Source organism: Vipera berus, assembly GCF_964194415.1.
Source record: "Vipera berus genome assembly, chromosome: 2".
NCBI lineage: Eukaryota > Metazoa > Chordata > Lepidosauria > Squamata > Viperidae > Vipera > Vipera berus.
The window spans coordinates 284,000,164-284,022,092 of record NC_138203.1 but is presented as its reverse complement, the minus strand read 5'-3'; the positions used below and the strand labels follow the sequence as shown (position 1 = coordinate 284,022,092).

At 44.1% G+C, this 21,929-nt stretch overlaps 1 protein-coding gene across 1 annotated transcript; it reads left to right on the top strand.

Annotated features, from left to right (window-relative positions):
- Nucleotides 1-985: 985 nt before the first annotated feature.
- LOC308661248 (zinc finger protein 213-like) lies at nt 986-20,159 on the top strand. The gene is made up of 4 exons (XM_081316162.1): nt 986-1,602; nt 2,551-2,664; nt 4,363-4,489; nt 20,083-20,159. Exons 1-4 carry the CDS (start codon nt 1,213-1,215, stop codon nt 20,112-20,114), a joined length of 663 nt encoding a protein of 220 aa, XP_081172288.1. The 5' UTR covers nt 986-1,212; the 3' UTR covers nt 20,115-20,159.
- The last annotated feature ends 1,770 nt before the right edge of the window (nt 20,160-21,929 follow it).

Sequence of the window (21,929 nt, the reverse complement as noted above, 5' to 3'; positions counted from 1 at the left end):
GTGTTACTGCTGAGCAAATATTGCTATTTGAACCAGGCTCTTAGAATAACAAAACAACAGAGTTGGAAGGGACCTTGCACGTCTTCTTGTCCAACCCAGAAAACCTTTTCAGGCAAATGGTTGCCCAATCTCTTCCTACAAACCCTCCTGTGTTGGAGTACCCACAACTTTTGGAGATGACTCATTGATTGATCCTCTCTGTCATCAAAGCAGTGCCAGTTCTTAGCAAGCACCAGGCAGAACCTGTCCAGGATATACTTGGCCCTTCAGGACTCCTAGTGATGCGCTCATTGCTGCTCTGATGGAATGCATCTGTCTTGTTGCCGTTTCTTTCCTTCCATTTCCCACCCTCAACAAACACACACAAACTTTCGGGGTATTTTTTTTTTAGTAGTGCAGTGCCTTGAAAACAGATCAACTCTTAAAAAATCCACCAGCCAGAAAAGGTGAACAAAAAGTCAAGACTTAGCACAGAAATAGAAACGAAAAATATATAGGGCAGATTGCATTCTGTAGGAAAACGGATACAGACAACAGAGAGGATAAATAAACCGGCCTGAAGGAAATCCTCGAAACATTTACTTTCATATTTATTTAATAATACATAACATCTACATTATAATATATAATTGTAATCATATAATACATAAATAAACTGCCCAGAGGGAAATCCCAGGTGCCCAGAAGCAGCAATCAAACCAGGTTCCATTCAAAGGCGCTTTAATCATTCCAGCCCTGCTCTACCTCCACCGTGCCCATCATCCTTGGCCCCTTAGCCCTTCCCCATACTCCAGCACCAACTCCCGCTCCCCTACCAAATACTCCGACAGCACCAAACTTTCGGCGACTTTTAAGCATCCGCAAAAAAACAGGGCATGCGCAGAAGACCGTTGCTTGCCCTCGGTACCGAGCAGAGGACTTGAGAGGCGGTAGTTGCCTTCGGAGACGCTCTAGTCAAGAGCAGTAAATCAAGGGACTTATAGGGTTTTGCCTCTCTAGGAAGAAGCACTCTGCTGGTTAAGCATCTGGGAGACCGGCGGGACGGGTGAAGTTTTGGCGGGAGCGATTTGCAGCGGCTCTTCTCCGCCTCAGAACCTCTGAGGAGGCGGAACCACGCCCCTTCTCGCGCAGCCTGAAGAGGAGCGGGCGGGGGAAGGTCCGCTGTGACCGAGGGCCGCCTCAGAGGGAGCTTCCCCGGTTCGGGGTGGGCCGATGGAGGCCCCGGGGTCTCCGTGGGCGGGAGCAGCAGCCGTCCCCGCGGCCCTTCAGGTGGAGGGCGTAGACGGCAGCCCGAGAGGCCTCCCCGAGGAGCCCCGTAGCTCCGAGGCCGAGCGCCGGCGCTTCCGCAGCTGCTGCCCCCGGGAGGACGAGGAGCCCCGGGCGCTCTGCAGCCGCCTGCACCGTCTGTGCCGCGGGTGGCTGCGCCCCGAGCGGAGCGGCAAAGCCGAGATGCTGGACCGGGTGGTGCTGGAGCAGCTGCTGGCCTTGCTGCCCCCGGAGCTGGCGGGCTGGCTGCGGGAGTGCGGGGCGGAGAGCTGCGCCCAGGCGGTGGCCCTGGCCGAAGGGTTCCTGCTCGGTCCCGCAGCCGGAAAGGGGCACCAGGTGAGAGGGAATTTCAGCCTCTTCTACGCCGCTCTATAGAGAAAAGACATTCAGAGGACACGTGTTGGGATGGTGTTGCAGTATGTGGGAATAAGAGAGACCTTATTCACACGTTCTATTTTCCCATATAATTTGTCATGGGCTGGATAACCGTAATGCAAAAGATACCTCAATTTCCATATGGGGTGTGTATGTGAGAGAATTACTGTTTTCTATTCTATTATTTTCTATTCTACTTTACCTTATATGGAAACACTCCGAGTGTCCATATACTTTTATATGGAGAATATATCATTCATTAAAGTTAGATATCCTTTTGAATCATTTAGCAAAAATCGTTTATTGGGCAAATCTGCCAAAAGTTTGTATTCATTGCAACACAGGTTCTCCCTAGTTCAGCTTTTCTATATATTCAAAATTATCTTAAAACATTTACCACTAAAAGTTAAACTTGACATGAGAAAGAATGAAATATCCAAATTGCCTTTTAATGAGAGTCATAATATTTTCAGGGGATGCATTCCTCAGGACTGCCAGGTTGGTGGTCTACTTACTGCAAGAAGCACAGAGAAGCCACCCCAAAAGGGAAGGGGAGACTGATCCTATCCATTTCAGGAAATAAAGGTCCCCAAATCTAAAGGAAAAAGAGGACAAGATAGTACAGGCATAAATACATTCATAAAAAGGAAAAGGCCATAATGGTCAAGTAAAAGGAAGCCGTTAAAAAAGCATCTCCTGATCAGAAGTAAAAGGAAATAAAAAAGAAGCAATGAAGTATTTCACCAAAGTGGCAGGCTATTGTCAAGAACTAACAGCCACTCAGAGCAAGAGTTTTCAAGTTCTCTTATATTGACTTGAATTTCAAAAGTACAATTGGAGAGAAAAAGCTAAAGCAAGTGAACTAACACGTCATTTGAAAGTGGACCATAAACCAGGCTGTTCTTGCAGTTGCAGGAGCCAGTCAAGGGGGAGATCTCAGTAGAGCGCTGGGGAAGACGAGGTCCATTCATTAATTCTGAAGAGCTTCCGTTCAGGAGGATCCAACTGGGGCCACCTTGCCAGGTAAGTTTAGATTTCTCATGAAAACATTAAACTCCTGGTCATGAACTACTTTGAAAATGAAATCCTGAGTCTGTGTCCATTTGAACCTGGTGTCTCCACAGAATGACCCAATGAGCCTTACTGATTCAACCTTCAAGATTGTCCTGGGAATGCAAACAAAGGACAAATCAAAAGAGTCTTAAGAAATATAATTTATATGTTAGAACAGTTTAATCTTTCTTAATATTTTTAAAATACTTTGGAAAAGGAGTTAAAAAATTAAAGACATGACGCGAACCAATACCACTTGTACAAAAACTGTTTCAGAAGTAGCCCAATATATCCACTTTAAAATGAATTACAGCAGGAACAAATTTCTCATATGAAGATCCCTAAGTCAAAAATGAGAGGTTTTAATGGAAATCCAAGTCACTGTTGATCAAGTGACTTGGATTTCCAGGTTTATGTAAGATAACATAAGATAACCTTTATTGTCATTTTTTCCTGTGGGCACAACTGCACACATTAAAAATGAAATTTGGTTGCTTACTCTCAAAATGTACACATACATAACATACATTTAAAACACTATATACAACATATGTATAGACCTATACCCTTACATATAAGTAACATATAAAATAAATCCCTTTCCATTTTGAATAAATAATGGAAGGAGGAAACTTTAGAATTCACAAGGTAAATACTATATGGAACAAAGCTGTGACTGAATCTGGATATTCTGCTTCGGATACCACGAAGCCGAAGGAAAACGGGTCATGAAGAGGATGTGTCCCAGATAATCTTGCTGACCCTGCTCAAGCAAATCTTATGTGCTATGTCCTGGATGGAAGGGAGAGAACTGCCAATGATCTTTTCAGCTATCCTCACCACACTGCACCGCCTTCCTGTCTGAAGCAATGATTTTGAAATAGGCCAGGTAACACATTCTTAATAGGTATCTCCTGTTTTCTAAGAAAGTTGTATTTTACTGGGCCAGAGAGATGAGGCCAGGAGATTCCCCTGCCCCAAACCATTTTGGTGACTTAGTTCCAGGCCGGGTGGCGGGTCACCAAGGAGTGTCATTCTATAACTTGAATGCATCTAAGCCAGTGATGGCAAACCTTTTATTTTATTTTTTATTTTAATTCCATTTTAGAGACCGGGTGCCCCAAAAGTGCCCTGCCCCCGTTCCACTCTGCCCACCCACCCCCGTCCTCACCCTGCCTGCCCTCAGGGCCGTCCACAGCCCACCGCGGATCGCCCAGGCGGCCCTGCAGCACCATGTTGGCCATGCCCTCCGCCCACATCCCTCGGCATCACTTGCCCAGCTGCCGTGTGCTTGGCTGCACTGCTCCATGCGGGCCGCACCCAGGGTGACTCTCCTTTGGGGGGGCTGCTGATGAGGGGGCTGTGGGGGGAGGCAGGGCTGGGGCGACGGAATGCGTGCCTACAGAGAGGGCTCCAATTGCCACCTCTGGCACTCGTGCCATAGGTTCGCCACCACTGATCTAAGCCCATGTTTTATGCCTTTAAAACATCAGCATGGAGCACGTAGAGGGGTTTCCCAACCTTAAGGACTATGTGCACCTAGATTGCATATATCTGTCCTATAAGAAAACGTCCATTTTGTCTCTTGAAAAGCTCTCTTTTCTGTTTTGGAAGTAAAGAAAACATGAGAGGACTGAATTATAGGGAAGATTTCCTTTTTCATGCTAGGACACTGATCCCTTTGAGGAGATGGCTGTGGACTTCACAGAGGAGGAGTGGGCACTGCTGGATTTTAGACAGAAGGCCTTGTGCAGGGAAGTCATGCTGGAGGTTTCTAAGAATATGGCCACTCAGGGTAAGGTCCCTCTTTGTTCTGGGTTCCGTTTATTGGGAAAGCTATTTTCAGTGGCAGGTGAACAGGGAAGATACCTGCACTGAAATGCTTAAGGTGGTCAGAACTCTACCTGGCCACCACCTGTAAAACCCTTCCTAATCTCAGGAAAATCAGGATAAGAATGTATAATATGTAGCTAATATTCAGTAGACAGCCACAGGCGCAAAGACTCCCATACACTTCCCCAGGAAGAGATGGCTCACCTTAAAGGGGGTCACTGGTTGATAATCACTGGTTGATTATCTGCAGATACAAATTAGTGCAGTGCACGAATTACCATGAGTTAGGCCTTAATAGCAGCTCTTAACCGTGTTTGATAATTCATCCCTTGTCTTTTGCCAGTGGCACTTTAGACATCTCTTCCATCTATTTCATCCCTCTCAGTTTCTCTGTATACCACAGAGGAGAGAGAGGTCTATGGGTGAGTAGAGGTTGTATGAGCACAATCCTATCCAGATCCTCAGTCACCTTCCTATTCTAAATCATGACTAAGAGCTTGGCTGGACTGCGCAGCAGATCTGCGGTTATAACCTCCAGTTCCTTCTGGAACCCCTCTGGGTCCAGTAGTCACTGGGGGCAGAACAATCCAATAGGTCCTGCCTCTCCGGGGGGTGGTGGTGGTTCAGCTCTCAAGAAGCTCATTGACACCAGACTGTGATCTGACCAATGTATAGTATGTAGTTAATATCCAGTGGACAGCCACAGGAGCAAAGAGTCCCATACACTAGCTTTTGGTTCTCTTTAACCACCAGGGTCCCCTGGATCACAAACCAGCTGAGCCACTTTATGGGCAATTTTGTCCAAGGTTATCATTACAGCCACTCTTCTAGAAAACAACTAAGGCCTTGGTAGAATGCTCACGGTTGTTGTTGTTGTTAGCTGCGAAGTCGTGTCCGACCCATCGTGACCCTATGGACAATGTTCCTCCAGGCCTTCCTGTCCTCTACCATCTTCTGGAGTCCATTTAAGCTCACACCTACTGCTTCAGAGACTCCATCCAGCCACCTCATTCTCTGTCGTCCCCTTCTTCTCTTGCCCTCAATCTTTCCTAGCATTAGGCTCTTCTCCAGTGAGTCTTTCCTTCTCATTAGGTGGCCAAAGTATTTGAATTTTAGCTTCAGGATCTGGCCTTCTAAGTAGCAGTCAGGGTTGATCTCCTCTAGGACTGACCGGTTTGATCACCTTGCACTCCAAGGGACTCACAGGAGTCTTCTCCAGCACCATAGTTCAAAGGCTTCAATTCTTTGGCGCTCAGCCTTTTTTATGGTCCAACTTTCACTGCCATACATTGCAACTGGGAAGACCATAGCCTTGACTATACGCACTTTTAGTGTGCTGTCTAGATTTGTCATGGCTTTCCTCCCAAGGAGCAAAGCGTCTTAATTTCTTGGCTACAGTCCCCATCTGCAGTGATCTTGGAGCCCAGGAAAATAAAATCTGTCACTACCTCCATTTCCTCCCCATCTATTTGCCAGGAATTGAGAGGGCCGGATGCCTTGATCTTGGTTTTCTTAATGTTTAGTTTCAACCGAACTTTTGCACTCTCCTTCTTCACCTGCAGCACGAGGCTCTTTAGTTCTTCTTCACTTTCTGCCATTAGAGTGGTATCTGCATATCTTAGGTTGATAATATTTCTTCCGGCAATCTTACCGTATTTTCCGGCGTATAAGATGACTTTTTAACCCATGAAAATCTTCTCAAAAGTCGGGGGTCATCTTATACGCCCAGTCGTCTTATACGCCAGAAAATACGGGTAGTCTTATATGGCAAGTATAGCCCAAACCCTATACCTGTATTTTTCAGACCATAAGACACACTTTTCCCCCCCAAAAGTAGGGGGGAAAACGAGGGTGCGTCTTATGGTCCGAAGCTGATCTGTATGGCCAGCCCCAACCTCTGCAAGTGGAAAGCAAGCAAGATTGCCAGTCACGAATTGGCATGTGCTGAGAAATGCCGATCTCACGCTCCTGCAATCTCTCTCCCTCAGTTTCAGCTTCCCTTGCTACAAGAGAAAGCAGGCTGAAACGGAGTGAGGTTGCCAGGAATGCGAATCGGCTGATCTCGTGCTGCTGCAATCTCCCTCGTTTCAGCCTGCTTTCTCTTGTAGCAAGGGAAGCTGAAACCGAGTGAGGGAGATTGCAGGAACGTGAGATCGGCCGATTCGCGTTCCTGGCAATCTCCCTTGCTCCGTTTCAGTTTGCTTTCCGCAAGAGAAAGCCGGGCCGCAGGGCCACCTCCGCAGGTACTGCTCTAACGTGGAGAGGGAAGGACAAAGAGGGAGGGAAGGAAGAAAGAAAGGAAGGAAAGAAGCAAGGGACAATGGGAGAGGGAAGGAGAGAGAGAAATAGAGAGAGAGAAGGAGAAATAGGGAAGGAGAGAAAGAGAAGGAGAAAGAAAGGGAGAGAAATAGAGGGAGAGAGAGAAAGAGGGAGAGGGAAAGGGAGAGAGAGACAAGGAGAAAAAGAGGGAGGGAAATAGGGAGAGAGAGAAAGGGAGAAATAAGAGGGAAAGAAATAGAGAGGGAGAGAAAGAGGGAGAGAGAGAGAAGGAGAAAGAAAGGGAGGGAAATAGAGGGAGAGAGAGAAAGAGGGAGAAATAGAGGGAAAGAAAAATAGAGAGGGAGAGAAAGGGAGAGAGAGACAAGGAGAAAGGAAGAGGGAGGGAAATGGAGAGAGAGAAAGAGGGAGAAATAGAGGGAAATAAAAAAATAGAGAGGGAGAGAAAGGGAGAGAGAGACAAGGAGAAAGAAAGAGAGGGAAATAGAGGGAGAGAGAAAGAGGGAGAAATAGAGGGAAAGAGAAAAATCGGGAGAGAAGGAGAGAGAAAGAAGGAGAGAGAGGAGAGAGAAAGAGGGAGGGGGAGAGAAAGAGGGAGGGGGAGAGAAAGGGAGAGAGATAAATTAAATTAGTAACGTGATTGTTAAGTGAATCTGGTTTCCCCACTAACTTTGCTTGTCAGAAGGTTGCAAAAGGCGATCACATGACCCTGGAACAATGTGACCATCATAAATATGAATCGATTGCCAAGCATCCGAATGTAATCACATGACCCTGGGGATGCTGCAATGGTCATAAGTGTGAAAAATGGTCATAAGTCATTTTTTCAGTGCCGTTGTAACTTTGAACGGTCACTAAGTGAATCATTGTAAGCCAAGGACTACCTGTACTTTATCATTTTTTTCCTATTGGGGGGGTGTCAAGTTTTTGACACGTTGCTGGGCGACTGGTGGTACTCGGACATTACCTTGTCCTAAAAGTGGTACAATGGATGAAAAGGTTGAAAAGCCCTGTTTTAGTATACCGGTACTATTTGGTTCAGAATATTTTTTTTCTTGTTATCCTGCTCTAAAAACTGGGTGCATCTTATGGTCAGGTACGTCTTATGGTCCGAAAAATACAGTAATTTAACAGGAAAAGTAGGGGGTCGTCTTATACGCCCAGTCGTCTTATACGCCGGAAAATACGATAATTCCAACTTTTGATTCCTCTAACCCTGCCTTTCTCATGATGTGCACTGCATATAAGTTAAATAGGCAGGGCGACAGTATATAGCCTTGCCGGACTCCTTTCCCAATTTTGAACCAATCAGTGGTTCCGTGTCCAGTTCTCACTGTTGCTTCTTGGCCCACATAGGTTTCTCAAGAGACAAATAAGATGGTCTGGTACGCCCATCTCTTTAAGAACTTGCCACAGTTTGTTATGATCCACACAATCAAAGGCTTTAGCATAGTCAATGAAGCAGAAATAGATGTTTTTCTGGAACTCTCTAGCTTTCTCCATGATCCAGCGTATGTTGGCAATTTGATCTCTAGTTCCTCTGCCTCTTCAAAATCCTGCCTGTACTGGAAGTTCTCTATCCACATACTGCTGAAGTCTAGTTTGTAGGATTTTAAGCATAACTTTACTAGCATGAGAAATGAGTGCAATGGTGCGATAGTTTGAACATTCTTTGGCACTGCCTTTCTTTGGAATTGGAATGTAAACTGATCTTTTCCAATCCTGTGGCCACTGTTGAGTTTTCCAAATTTGCTGGCAAATTGAGTGTAGCACTTTTACTGCATCGTCTTTTAAGATTTTGAATAGCTCAGCTGGAATACTGTCACCTCCACTAGCTTTGTTGTTGCTCAGCTTTTCTAAGGCCCACTTCACTTCACATTCTAGGATGTCTGGCTCGAGGTCAGTGACCACCTCATTGTGATTATCAGGGACGTTGAGCTCATTCTTGTATAGTTCTTCTGTGTAATTTTGCCACCTCTTCTTAATCTCTTCTGCCTCTGTTAGGTCCCTGCCATTTTGGTCCTTTATCGTGCCCATTTTTGCATGAAACGTTCCCTTCATCTCTCCAATTTTCTTGAAAAGATCTCTGGTCTTCCCTATTCTATTGTTTTCTTCTATTTCTTTGCACTGTTCATTTAAGAAGGCATTCTTATCTCTTCTAGCTGTTCTCTGGAATTCTGCATTCAATTGGACGTATCTTTCTTTTTCTCCCTTGCCTTTCGCTTCCCTCCTTTCCTCAGCTATTTGCAAAGCTTCCTCAGACAGCCATTTTGGTTTCTTGCATTTCTTTTTCTTTGGGATGGTTTTAGTTGCTACCTGTTGTACAATGTTGCGAACCTCTGTCCATAGTTCTTCAGGTACTCTGTCTATCAGATCTAATTCCTTAAATCTATTTGTCACCTCTACTGTATATTCCACAGGGATATGATTTAATTCATACCTGAGTGGCCTAGTGATTTTCCCTACTTTCTTCAATTTAAGCCTAAATTTTGCAATGAGAAGCTCATGGTCTGAGCCACAGTCAGCTCCTGGTCTTGTTTTTACTGACTGTATAGAGCTTCTCGATCTTTGGCTGCAGAGCACATAGTCAATCTGATTTCTGTGTTGACTGTCTGGTGATGTCCATGTGTAGAGCCGTCTCTTGGGTTGTTGGAAAAGAGTGTTTGCTATGACCATCGTATTCTCTTGACAAAATTCTATCAGCCTGTGCCCTGCTTCATTTTGTATTCCACACTTGCCTGTTATTCCGGTTATCTTTTGGCTTCCTACTTTAGCATTCCAATCCCCCATGATGATAAGGACATCATTTTTTGGTGTTAGTTCTATAAGGTGCTGTAGGGCTTCATAGAACCGGTCAATTTCATCCTCTTCAGCACTGGTGGTTGGGGCATAGACTTGGACTACTGTGATATTGAATGGTTTGCCTTGGATTCGAACTGAGATCATTCTGTCATTTTGAGGATTGTATCCCAGTATTGCTTTTCCTACTCTTTTATTGACTATGAAGGCTACTCCATTTCTTCTGAGGGATTCTTGCCCGCAGTAGTATACCTGGTGGTCATCTGAATTAAATTCACCCATTCCTGTCCATTTTAGTTCGCTGATACCTAAGATGTCGATGTTCAGTCTTGTCATCTCTTGTTTGACCATGTCCAGCTTTCCTTGATTCATGCATCTTACACTCCAGGTTCCTATGGAGAAAAAATCTTTACAGCATCGGACTTTCCTTTCACCACCAGACACATCCACAGCTGAGCATCCTTTCGGCTTTGGCCCAGTCATTTCATTCTTTCTGGTGCTACTAGTACTAGCCCTCTGCTCTTCCCTAGTAGCATATTGGATGTCTTCCGACCTGAGGGGCTCATCTTCCAGCGTCATATCGTTTTGCCTTTTGGTACTGTCCATAGGGTTTTCATGGCAAAGATACTGGAGTGGGTTGCCATTTACTTCTCCAGTGGATCACGTTTTGTCAGAACTCTCTGCTATGACCTTTCCGTCTTGGGTGGCCCTGCACGGCATAGCTCATAGCTTCATTGAATTGCACAAGCCCCTTCGCCACGACAAGGCAGTAATCCATGAAAGGATTCACATGGTAGTGTTGTGAAAAGCCTTAGAAGCTCCATGGAAATGCCTGAGTACATTGATTTATCAGCAGCAAAGCCTTAATCTGGTTCAGGGCTGCAGAATCTCATGGATACCATTTGAGTGTCCCTAGATAACAATTTCAACCCAACATCTCCTAGTTTGATACATAGCTGGCACCCAACCTGATACTCAGATAGACATATTTTTGACACGGAGAGACAACCCCACCCCCAAGGCATCATTTTAAATTCTAATGAGAATTTCTGTTGTGTTTTTTTTCCAACCAGGTGATGGTGGTGGTAATGGATTGGAGAATGAGAATGAAAAGCAGATGATGTCATTGACACTACAAAGAGCAATGTCTGCAAAGAGCCATTCCTTATCTTTTACTTTACCTAAAATAATGGATAGGAAACCACAAAGGTCAATTGCAAACTATGAGAGGGATTTCAGTTTAAGCAAAAAAATGAAAGTATGCATGAAATGTGGAAAGAGCTTCAGTAGCAAGAGTAAACTTAACTACCATCAGAGGATCCACTCAGGTGAGAGTCCATATAAGTGCATAGAGTGTGGAAAGACATTTACTCGGAAAGCCCAATTTACTCGTCATGAAAGGATCCACACAGGGGAGAGACCTTATAAATGCACAGAATGTGGAAAAGCCTTCAATACAAAGTATAATCTGAGTCGCCATCAGCAGATCCACACAAGAGAAAAACCATATAATTGCAAGGAGCGTGGAAAGAAATTCACCGAGAGTAGTGATATTACTCCCCCTCAAATAATCCACATAGACGACAAACCATATAAATGCTTGGAGTGCGGAAAGAGCTTCATTCAGAAAGGAAAACTTAACTCTCATAAAAGGATCCACACAGGTAAAAGACTGTATAAATGCTTGGAGTGTGGAAAAAGCTTTCTTTGGAACACAGAACTTATTCGTCATAAGAGGACACACACTGGGGAGAGACCATATAAATGCATGGAGTGTGGAAAGTGCTTTGCTCAAAAAGGATATCTTAATGATCATGAAAGAATCCACACAGGGGAGAGACCATTTAAATGCACAGAGTGTGGAAGGGACTTCCGTACAAGGCGTAATCTGACTCACCATCAGAGGATTCACACAATTGAAAAAACATATAATTGCAAGGAGTTTGAAACGAATTTCACTGAGAGTAGTGATATTACTTGCCATCAAAGGATCAACACAGGAGACAGACCATATAAATGCCTGGAGTGTGGAAAAAGCTTTATTCACAAATGGCGCCTTACTTTCCACCAAAGGATGCACAAGGGGGAAAGACCGTATAAATGCACGGTGTGTGGAAAAAGCTTCCTTTGGAACTCACAACTTATTTATCATAAGAGAATCCACACTGGAGAGAGACCATATAAATGCATACAATGTGGAAAAACATTTACTCAGAAAAGTGGTCTTATTATTCATGAAAGAATCCATACAGGAGAGAAACCATTTCAATGTATAGAATGTGGAAAGAGCTTTGCTCAGAAAGGACAACTTAATTTTCATGAAACAATCCATACAGGGGAGAAACCATTTCAATGTACAGAATGTGGAAAATGCTTTGCTCAGAAAGGAAAACTTAATTTTCATGAGAGAATCCACACAGGGCAGAGATTGTATAAATGCTTGGAGTGTGGAAAAAGCTTTCATTGGAACAGCAATCTTATTTGTCATGAAAGGATCCACACTGGGGAGAGACCATACAAGTGCATGAAGTGTGGAAAGCAATTTACTCAGAAAAATTATCTTATTAAACATGAAAGAATACATACAGGAGAAAGACCATATAAATGCACAGAATGTGGAAAAAGCTTTACTCAGAAAGGGCAACTTACTTTTCATGAGAGAATCCACTCAGGGCAGAGATCATATAAATGCTTGGAGTGTAGAAAAAGTTTTTATTCAAGCACAGAACTTATTCATCATGAAAGGATCCATACAGGGGAGAGACCATATAAATGCATTGAGTGTGGAAAGAGCTTTATAGACAAATGGCGCCTTGCTTTCCACCAAAAGATGCACACGCGGGAAAGACCGTATATATGCTTGGAGTGTGGGAAAAGCTTTCATTGGAATAGCGATCTTATTTGTCACAAAAGGATCCATACTGGGGAGAGACCATACAAGTGCATGGAGTGTGGAAAGCAATTTACTCGGAAATTTTATCTTATTAATCATGAAAGAATCCATACAGGGGAGACACCATATAAATGTGCAGAAGGAGGCAGTGGTGAGGCCCCTCCTCAAGAAACCTGTCCTGGATCCAGCTGTTTTGAACAACTATCGTCCTGTCTCCAACCTTCGCTTTGTAGCTAAGTTTGTTGAGAACATGGTGGCACATCAGCTCCCTTTGTTCCTGGAGGAAACTGATTATCTGGACCCGTTCCAATTGGGCTTCAGGCCCGGGTACAGCACAGAGATGGCATTGGTCGTGCTGGTGAATGATCTCTGGTGGGCTCAGGACAGGGGTTGTTCCTCTGTCCTAGTCCTATTAGACCTCTCAGCGGCTTTCGATACCATCGACCATGATATCTTGCTGCGGCGTCTCAGGGGGTTGGGAGTGGGGAGCACTGTTCTACAGTGGTTCTCCTACCTCCTGGGCCGCTCGCAGTCGGTGTTGGCAGGAGGGCAGAGGTCGGCCCCGAGGCCTCTCATTTGTGGAGTTCCTCAGGGGTCGGTCCTCTCTCCCCTCCTGTTCAACATCTATATGAAGCCGCTGGGTGAGATCATTCGTGGTTTTGGGGTGGGGTATCATCAGTATGCTGATGATACCCAGCTTTTTCTCTCCACCCCGAACCAACCCAGTGATGCCCTCGATGTGATGTCCCGTTGCCTGGAGGCGGTCCGGGTCTGGATGGGGAGAAACAGGCTTCGACTTAACCCCGCCAAGACTGAGTGGCTGTGCATACCGGCATCTCGGATTGACTATTCTATTCCATTGTTAATTATGGGGGGTGAGGTGTTACCCCCCCCCCCGTAGATAGGGCCCGCAACTTGGGCGTCCTCCTGGACTCACGGCTCAGTTTGGAAGATCATATAGGAGCCGTGGCCAGGGGGGCTTTCGCCCAGGTGGACCGAGATGCCCTACATACAGTCACTCATGCGCTTGTGACGTCCCGGATAGACTACTGCAACGCTCTCTACATGGGGCTGCCCTTGAGGACCACTCAGAAGCTTCAGCTGGTGCAGAATGCAGCCACGCGAGTTGTGATGGGGGTTTCTCGATACTCCCATGTAACACCTCCGCGAGCTGCATTGGCTTCCGGTTGCCCTCCGGCTGAGATTCAAGGTGCTGGTAATGACCTATAAAGCCCTAAATGGCACGGGTCCGGACTATCTTCGGGAGCTCCTGCAGCCAGCATCAATTTCCCATCATCCTGTGCGCTCCCACAGGGAGGGTCTCCACAGGGTGCCGCCGGTCAGGGAGTGCCGGCTGGCGGCACCCAGGGGGAGAGCATTCTCGGTGGGCACGCCTGCCCTTTGGAATCATCTGCCGGTCGAACTCTGGATGGCCCCCGACCTTCACTTGTTTCACTGGGACCCCCGACCTTCACTGGGACCCCCGACCTTCACTCGTTTCACTAAAGACTTGGCTATTTGAGCTTGCCGGCCTGGACTGAGGGTTTTTAAGGTTTTATTTTTTAGCGCTATCTAATTTAATTTTTATTTTAAGTTTTAGATATTGTATTGTTTTAATCTGCCCTGTAAACAGCCCTGAGTCCCTCGGGAAAAGGGCGGTATATAAATCGAATTTTAAAAAAAATGTGGAAACGGCTTTGCTCAAACAGCACAACTTAATGCTCATAAAAGGCTCCACAGAGAACAGAGACCATATAAATGCATGTAGTGAGGAAAAAGCTTTTAACAATCACAAGGCATTTACTCATGAAAGAATCAGGAAAATCCCTATATTGCAAGGGATGTGGATATAATTTTTCCTCGGAAAGAATATTTTACTCATAAAAGGACCCACGTAGGGAAGAAACCTGAATGGACAAAGGTGAAAGGCCTCCAGTAGAAACTCCTTTTTTATATAAATATTTTATTAAGTTTTTCTCTTACATATATTAATTTTTCAACCAGCATGCTGTCTGTATTCAAAAGCACTAATATATAGTGAATTCCTAATCCTTGTTTCTTTCCTCTAGCCACTTGTAGAATGACTCCCAGATTTGGTAGTGTTGTTTTTTCTTTATCTTTCAATCATACTTAATCTGTCCATCTCTGCACATTCCAATATTTTTTAATTATTTCTTCCTCTGGTGGTACTCTTTCATTTTTCCAGTATTGCGCGAAGACTATTCTTGGTGCTGTTGTGATGTGTAGAATCAAACGTAAACTTTGTTTATTAATCTTTTCTGGCATTATACCTAGTAAAAAAAGTTCAGGTTTAAATTCCACATGTTCTCCCAACATTTTTTCTAACCAAGCATGTATCTTTTTCTATTAAGCCTTTGCTTTACCACATGTCCACCAAATATGATAATAGGTGCCTGAGTTATGTTTACATATCCAGCATCTATCTGACATATTTTTAAACATTTTTGCTAATCTTGCTGGTGGCAACTGCCATCTATAAAACAGTTTAATAGATTTTCTTTATACGAAGTTGACATGGTCAATTTATAATTTCTCTCCCATAATTTTTGCCATTTTTCTAGTTCTATATTACAACCAAAATTTTTCACCCACCTTATCATTGTTTCTTTAACTTGTTCACTTTCCATCTCCAAAATTAACAAAAAATTATACATTTTCTTAATTTCTCATCAGAGGTTAACTATCTTATCAAATATAGTTTGTTCTTTATAAAACCCATGCAGTTTCACGTCTTTTTCATATCTTATTTTGCATTTGTAGATGTGCCCATGACAGGTTGATACCGATTTTCCAATTATTGTCTCGATCTTAAATTCCAATCAGTATTTAGAATATATATGTCCAATTTTTTTCAAAGTCTACCAAGTTTGGATGTAGAAAAGCTTCCATCGTTGATAGCCACCCTGGAATTTTTACATATATTTTAGTTTTAATTTTTTTCCATACTTAACAAAGCATTTCTTATATAGTGATTTTGGAAATACTTATGAATTTTGTTTTTCCCACACCACAAAAAAATGTGCCATCCCAATTGTAAATCGTGTCCCTCCAAATAATAATAATAATAATAATAATAATAATAATAATAATAATAATAATAATAATAATAATAATAATAATAATAATAAGAATCAGTTGGAAGGGACCTTGGAGGTCATCTAGTCCAACCCCCTGCTAAGGCAGGAAACCCTATACCATTTCAGACAAATGGCTGGCCAGTCTCTTAAAAACTTCCAGTGTTGGAGCATTCACCACTTCTGGAGGCAGGTTGTTCCACTGGTTAATTGTTCTAACTGTCAGGAAGTTTCTCCTTAGTTCTAGGTTGCTTCTCTCCTTGACTAGTTTCCATCCATTGCTTCTTGTCCTGCTTTCAGGTGCTTTGGAGAATAGCTTGGCTCCCTCTTCTTTGTGGCGGCCCCTGAGATATTGGAATACTGCTATCATGTCACCCCTCACCCTTCTCTTCATTGAACTACACATACCCAATTCCAGCAACCGTTCCCTATATGTTTTAGCCTCCAGTCCCCCAATCATCTTTGTTGCTCTTCTCTGTACTCTTTCTAGAGTCTCGACATCTTTTTTACATCGTGGTAACCAAAACTGGATGAAGTATTCCAGGTGTGGCCTTACCAAGGCATTGTAAAGTGGTATTAGTACTTCACGTGATCTTGATTATATTCCTCTGTTAATGCAGCCTAGCACTGTGTTGGCTTTTTTGGCAGCTGCAGCACACTGCTGGCTCATATTTAAGTGATTGTCCACTAGGACTCCGAGATCCCTCTCACAGTTACTACTATCGAGCAAGGTACCACTTATACTATACCTGTGCATTTGATTTTTCCTGCCTAAATGCAGAACCTTACTTTTTTCACAATTGAATTTCATTTTGTTAGATAGTGCCCAGTGTTCAAGTCTGTCCAGGTCCTCCTGTATCTTAAGCCTATCTTCTGGAGTATTGGCTATTCCTGCCAGCTTGGTGTCATCTGCAAATTTGATGAGTTCCCCATCTATCTCCTCATCCAAATCGTTGATGAAGATGTTGAAGAGCACTGGGCCCAGAACAGAGCCCTGGGGCACCCCACTACACACTTCCTTCCATGTAGATGCAGTTCCATTGAGGACCACACGTCAGCCAGCTACGAATACATCTGGTGGTGATGCTATCTAACCCACATTTTTCTATTTTATCAAGTAGTAGGTTGTAGTCTACTTTATCAAATGCCTTACTGAAATCCAAGTAAATTAAATCTACAGCATTCCTCTGGTCCACTAGTTTTGTCACTTGGTCAAAGAATGCAATAAGGTTTGTCTGGCACGATCTGTTTTTGACAAACCCAAGTTGGCTTTTAGTGATGACTTTGTTTGCATCAAGGTGCTGATTTGTTGTTTGATTATCTTTTCCAGAATCTTCCCAGGTATTGAGGTCAGGCTGATAGGTCTGTAGTTTCCTGGATCTATTTTTTTCCCTTTTTTGAAGATGGGAACTACATCAGCTCTCTTCCAGTCCTCTGGTAGTTCCCCAGTGCTCCAGGATCTTTGAAAAATATAGTTCAGTGGTTCTGAGATCACGTCTGCCAGTTCCTTGAGAACTTTGGGGTGTGATCCATCTGGTCCTGGTGATTTGAACTCGTCTAGGCTGGACAGGTGTTCACTTACCATTTTCTTGCCTATCTTAACTTGCGTTTCTATTCTGTTTTTTATGACACTGGTTTTGGTAGGTTGGACTGTTTTTTCCCTTTGTGTAAAGACAGATGCAAAAAACGAGTTAAATAGTTCTGCTTTCTCCCTGTTGCTTGTCACCTTCTTGCCACTTTCCCCCACTAATGGACCAATCATTTCCTTAACTTTTTTCTTGTTTCTTATATGTTGAAAGAAGCATTTTTTGTTATTTTTTACTTTGGTTGCAAGCCTTAGTTCGTTTTGAGCCTTAGCTTCCCTCATTTCATCTTTGCAGGCACGGGCTGTTTGCTGATATTCTGCCTTAGTTATGTGCCCCTCTTTCCACTTCCTATAGTTGTCCCTATTGTCTTTCAGTTTATCAGAGAGTTCTTTATGCAGCCATGCTGGTTTCCTTTGAAAGCCGTTATTTTTCTTCTTTGTTGGTATTGTGCTAGACTGGGCCTTTATTATCTCACTTTTCAAAATTACCCAAGCTTCTTGAGTTGTTTTCCCCTTTAGGATTCTCATCCATGGAATTCTTCCCAATGTCTCTCTAAGTTTATTGAAATTAGCTCTTTTAAAGCCCAAGACTCTAGTTTGGTTGTATTCTATTGCTTGTACTTCCATAATGTTAAATTCCAATATTGCATGATCACTTCCCCCCAAGGTTCCTGTGGCTTTGACACTTTCTATCATTTCATCTCTGTTAGTGAGAATTAAATCCAATATGGCTAATCCCCTAGTTCCCTTCTAAGAACCTTTTATTTCTGAGAGTTATCCATTCTTTCACCCATGTTAATACAGATGCTTGATAGAACAAAGCCCTCAGGTAGCCCAAAACCTCCGTTCTCCTTAGCATCTTGTCACATTTTCATCTTTATTTCTTTCCTTCCCAAACAAACTTCAAAATTAATGAATTTAAATCTTGGAAGAAATTTTTTTCAGGTTTTATTGGAATAGTTTGGAATAAAAATCTTTTTGACTATAGCAATTCTTCCCAGTATTGACAATTGCAAATTCTTCCACTTTTTCAAGTCCAATTTTTTTGTTTCAATAGCCTTATATAGTTGTCTTCTTTTATTGTTGAGCATTTGGCCGATAGGCATATACTCAAGTATTTGACCTTTTTCACTATCTTACCTCAAGGCTGCTGCTGCTGTGCTTGCTCTCCTTAGCCAGGTTGCTCATGATGTGTATGAGGGCAAAGTCAAGAGGGAGGCCCACTCCCTCTCCATGTGAGGACACCTGGCTTTGTATCCAAAGCCTCCTTAGCAATAGGATGGGAGACACCCCCCCACGGGATAGGCCTGGAGGAGGGGGCAAGGCGGTGGTGAAAGGGCAGCAGGGCAGGGCTAAGGCCTCAGACCCTCCCCCTTCCTTCCTTCCTTCCTTCCTTCCTTCCTTCCTTCCTTCCTTCCTTCCTTCCTTCCTTCCATAGAGTGGTGGGAAAATATTTGAGATGAGGGAGGGAGAAAAATAGGCAAGAAATGCATCTGGGGAAGTGTCATACTTCATGAGGAATGAAGAAATGCACCATCGCCTGGAAGTGGTCAGTACATGACCCTCGCCTACTTCACATATCCGGCTTGGTGGGCTCTGGGGGAGAGGATGCCATGAGCAGCATGAGAGTCGATGTTACCTGCGCAATGCAGCCCAACCCCCAGCCTGCCTGGTTTTGGCAGGCAGCGGGGTGCTCTCCTCTCCTCCGAGAGGCTGAGCCGGGTGGCACGAATCTGAAGAGAAGCACAACACTGCCCAGCCCCTAGCCTGCCTGAAGTAAGCAGGGCCATGTGCTGGCCACTTCCAGGCAATGGTGCATTTCTTCATTCCTCACAAAGGGTGATACTTCCCTAGCACACGCCCAGTGGGCAGGGCCGACACGGCAGGGGCTGGTCCCTTGCTGTTTCCAGACGGCCTTGTGAAGCTAAGACTGAATGCATTTCAGCATAGATGGCCACCGTGAAATTGTACATTGACTCCTGGCCAGCTGGGGCCAAGGCAGTGGGGGCCGTTCCATTTCCAGGATGGGTTCACGGGCCACATGAAACCACTTTGCAGGCTGGGTCCGGCCCCAGGGCCTTGTGTTTGACATGGCTGCTCAAGGAGAAGGAAAGAAAATTATGGCTAACCCAGCTTTGGCATGCAGTTGACAGATGTTTTGCAGTGCTTCCCTTCCGGTTGGAGATGACTTGGGCTGTCTTGGCTCATGCTGCAGCCTTTCCTCCGCCTTTTCAGAGGGGTCTTCAGTCCACTCCAATCGGCCACCACCAGATCCAAGCTCCTGTAGTATCCTGTAGTATTCCCTCCTCCTTCGTTGCCCCTTCAGGGCAACTTTCTGACCCTTTTAAGTGTTGCTGGGCGAAGAGAAACCACACTGGAAAGCCAGAGTGCTTGCTTTTTCCAGTCATTCTGTCGGCGACCAAACCAGAAGTTCTCTCCAGTAGAAACTCTTCTGTCTCACCATTAAAGAATCCACACAGGAGAAATTATGTAAATACAAAAAGTGTGGAAAAGCTAAACTTGGGAAGGACACCATAATTTCTATGAAATGATGCCCACAGAAGAAACTATATAAATCCATGGAAATAGCTTCAGAATAATCTTCGTCCCAAATATTTCAAGTCATTCAGAGCAGCCAGGATTTCTGTTGCCTATTTTGACTTGCATTTCTCTCCCCCCACCCCCATCCAATGCTCTGGAAACGGATGCAAAATAGGAATTAAGCTCTTCAGTTTCCTGCTTTTTGCCCATCACAATTTTACTATCATTTCCAGCCAGATGACTGATGGCTTCCTTGACTTCCCTCATAATTTATCTAAAAAGCTATATATAAAACAGAATCCACATGCATTTATCAAATTTAGAAAGCATTTTCATCTTCTAGTTTCCCGTTATCTTTCAACCAGATGGAGGAGTGAGATCAGCCCCAAAGAGATAACCTCTTTTTGAGCAGTTGCCAAGACAATTGTTCCTCACTACTTGAACGTTTCATGCAAAAATGGGCATGATAAAGGACCAAAATGGCAGGGACCTAACAGAGGCAGAAGAGATTAAGAAGAGGTGGCAAAATTACACAGAAGAACTATACAAGAATGAGCTTAACGTCCCAGATAATCACAATGAGGTGGTCACTGACCTCGAGCCAGACATCCTAGAATGTGAGGTGAAGTGGGCCTTAGAAAAGCTGAGCAACAACAAAGCTAGTGGAGGTGACAGTATTCCAGCTGAGCTATTCAAAATCTTAAAAGATGATGCAGTAAAAGTGCTACACTCAATTTGCCAGCAAATTTGGAAAACTCAACAGTGGCCACAGGATTGGAAAAGATCAGTTTACATTCCAATTCCAAAGAAAGGCAGTGCCAAAGAATGTTCAAACTATCGCACCATTGCACTCATTTCTCATGCTAGTAAAGTCATGCTTAAAATCCTACAAGCTAGACTTCAGCAGTATGTGGATCGAGAACTACCAGAAGTACAGGCAGGATTTCGAAGAGGCAGAGGAACTAGAGATCAAATTGCCAACATACGCTGGATCATGGAGAAAGCTAGGGAGTTCCAGAAAAACATCTACTTCTGCTTCATTGACTATGCTAAAGCCTTTGATTGTGTGGATCATAACAAACTGTGGCAAGTTCTTAAAGAGATGGGAGTACCAGACCATCTTATTTGTCTCTTGAGAAACCTATATGCGGGTCAAGAAGCAACAGTGAGAACTGGACACGGAACCACTGATTGGTTCAAAATTGGGAAAGGAGTCCGGCAAGGCTGTATACTGTCGCCCTGCCTATTTAACTTATATGCAGAGCACATCATGAGAAAGGCAGGGCTAGATGAATCAAAAGTTGGAATTAAGATTGCCGGAAGAAATATCAACAACCTAAGATACGCAGATGATACCACTCTAATGGCAGAAAGTGAAGAAGAACTAAAGAGCCTCTTGTTGCGGGTGAAGAAGGAGAGTGCAAAACTTGGGTTGAAACTTAACATTAAGAAAACCAAGATCATGGCATCTGGCCCTCTCAATTCTTGGCAAATAGATGGGGAAGAAATGGAGGTAGTGACAGATTTTGTTTTCCTGGGCTCCAAGATCACTGCAGATGGGGACTGTAGCCAATAAATTAAAAGACGCTTGCTCCTGGGGAGGAAAGCCATGGCAAATCTAGACAGCACACTAAAAAGCAGAGACATCACCCTGTCAACAAAAGTGCGTATAGTCAAGGCTATGGTCTTCCCAGTTGCAATGTATGGCAGTGAAAGTTGGACCATAAGAAAGGCTGAGCGCCAAAGAATTGAGGCCTTTGAACTATGGTGCTGGAGAAGACTCCTGCGAGTCCCTTGGACTGCAAGGCGATCAAACCGGTCAGTCCTAGAGGAGATCAATCCTGACTGCTCTTTAGAAGGCCAGATCCTGAAGCTAAAACTCAAATACTTTGGCCACCTAATGAGAAGGAAGGACTCACTGGAGAAGAGCCTAATGCTGGGAAAGATCGAGGGCAATAGAAGAAGGGGACGACAGAGAATGAGGTGGCTGGATGGAGTCACTGAAGCAGTAGGCGTGAGCTTAAATGGACTCCAGAAGATGGTAGAAGACAGGAAGGCCTGGAGGAATGTTGTCCATAGGGTCGCGATGGGTCGGACACGACTTCGCAGCTAACAACAACAACACTTGAGCTTCCCAATGCATTTTGGAGAAGCAACTCTATACTCTTAGAACCTTGCTAATAAACTCTTATGTCCTGTAATTCTACAGTCC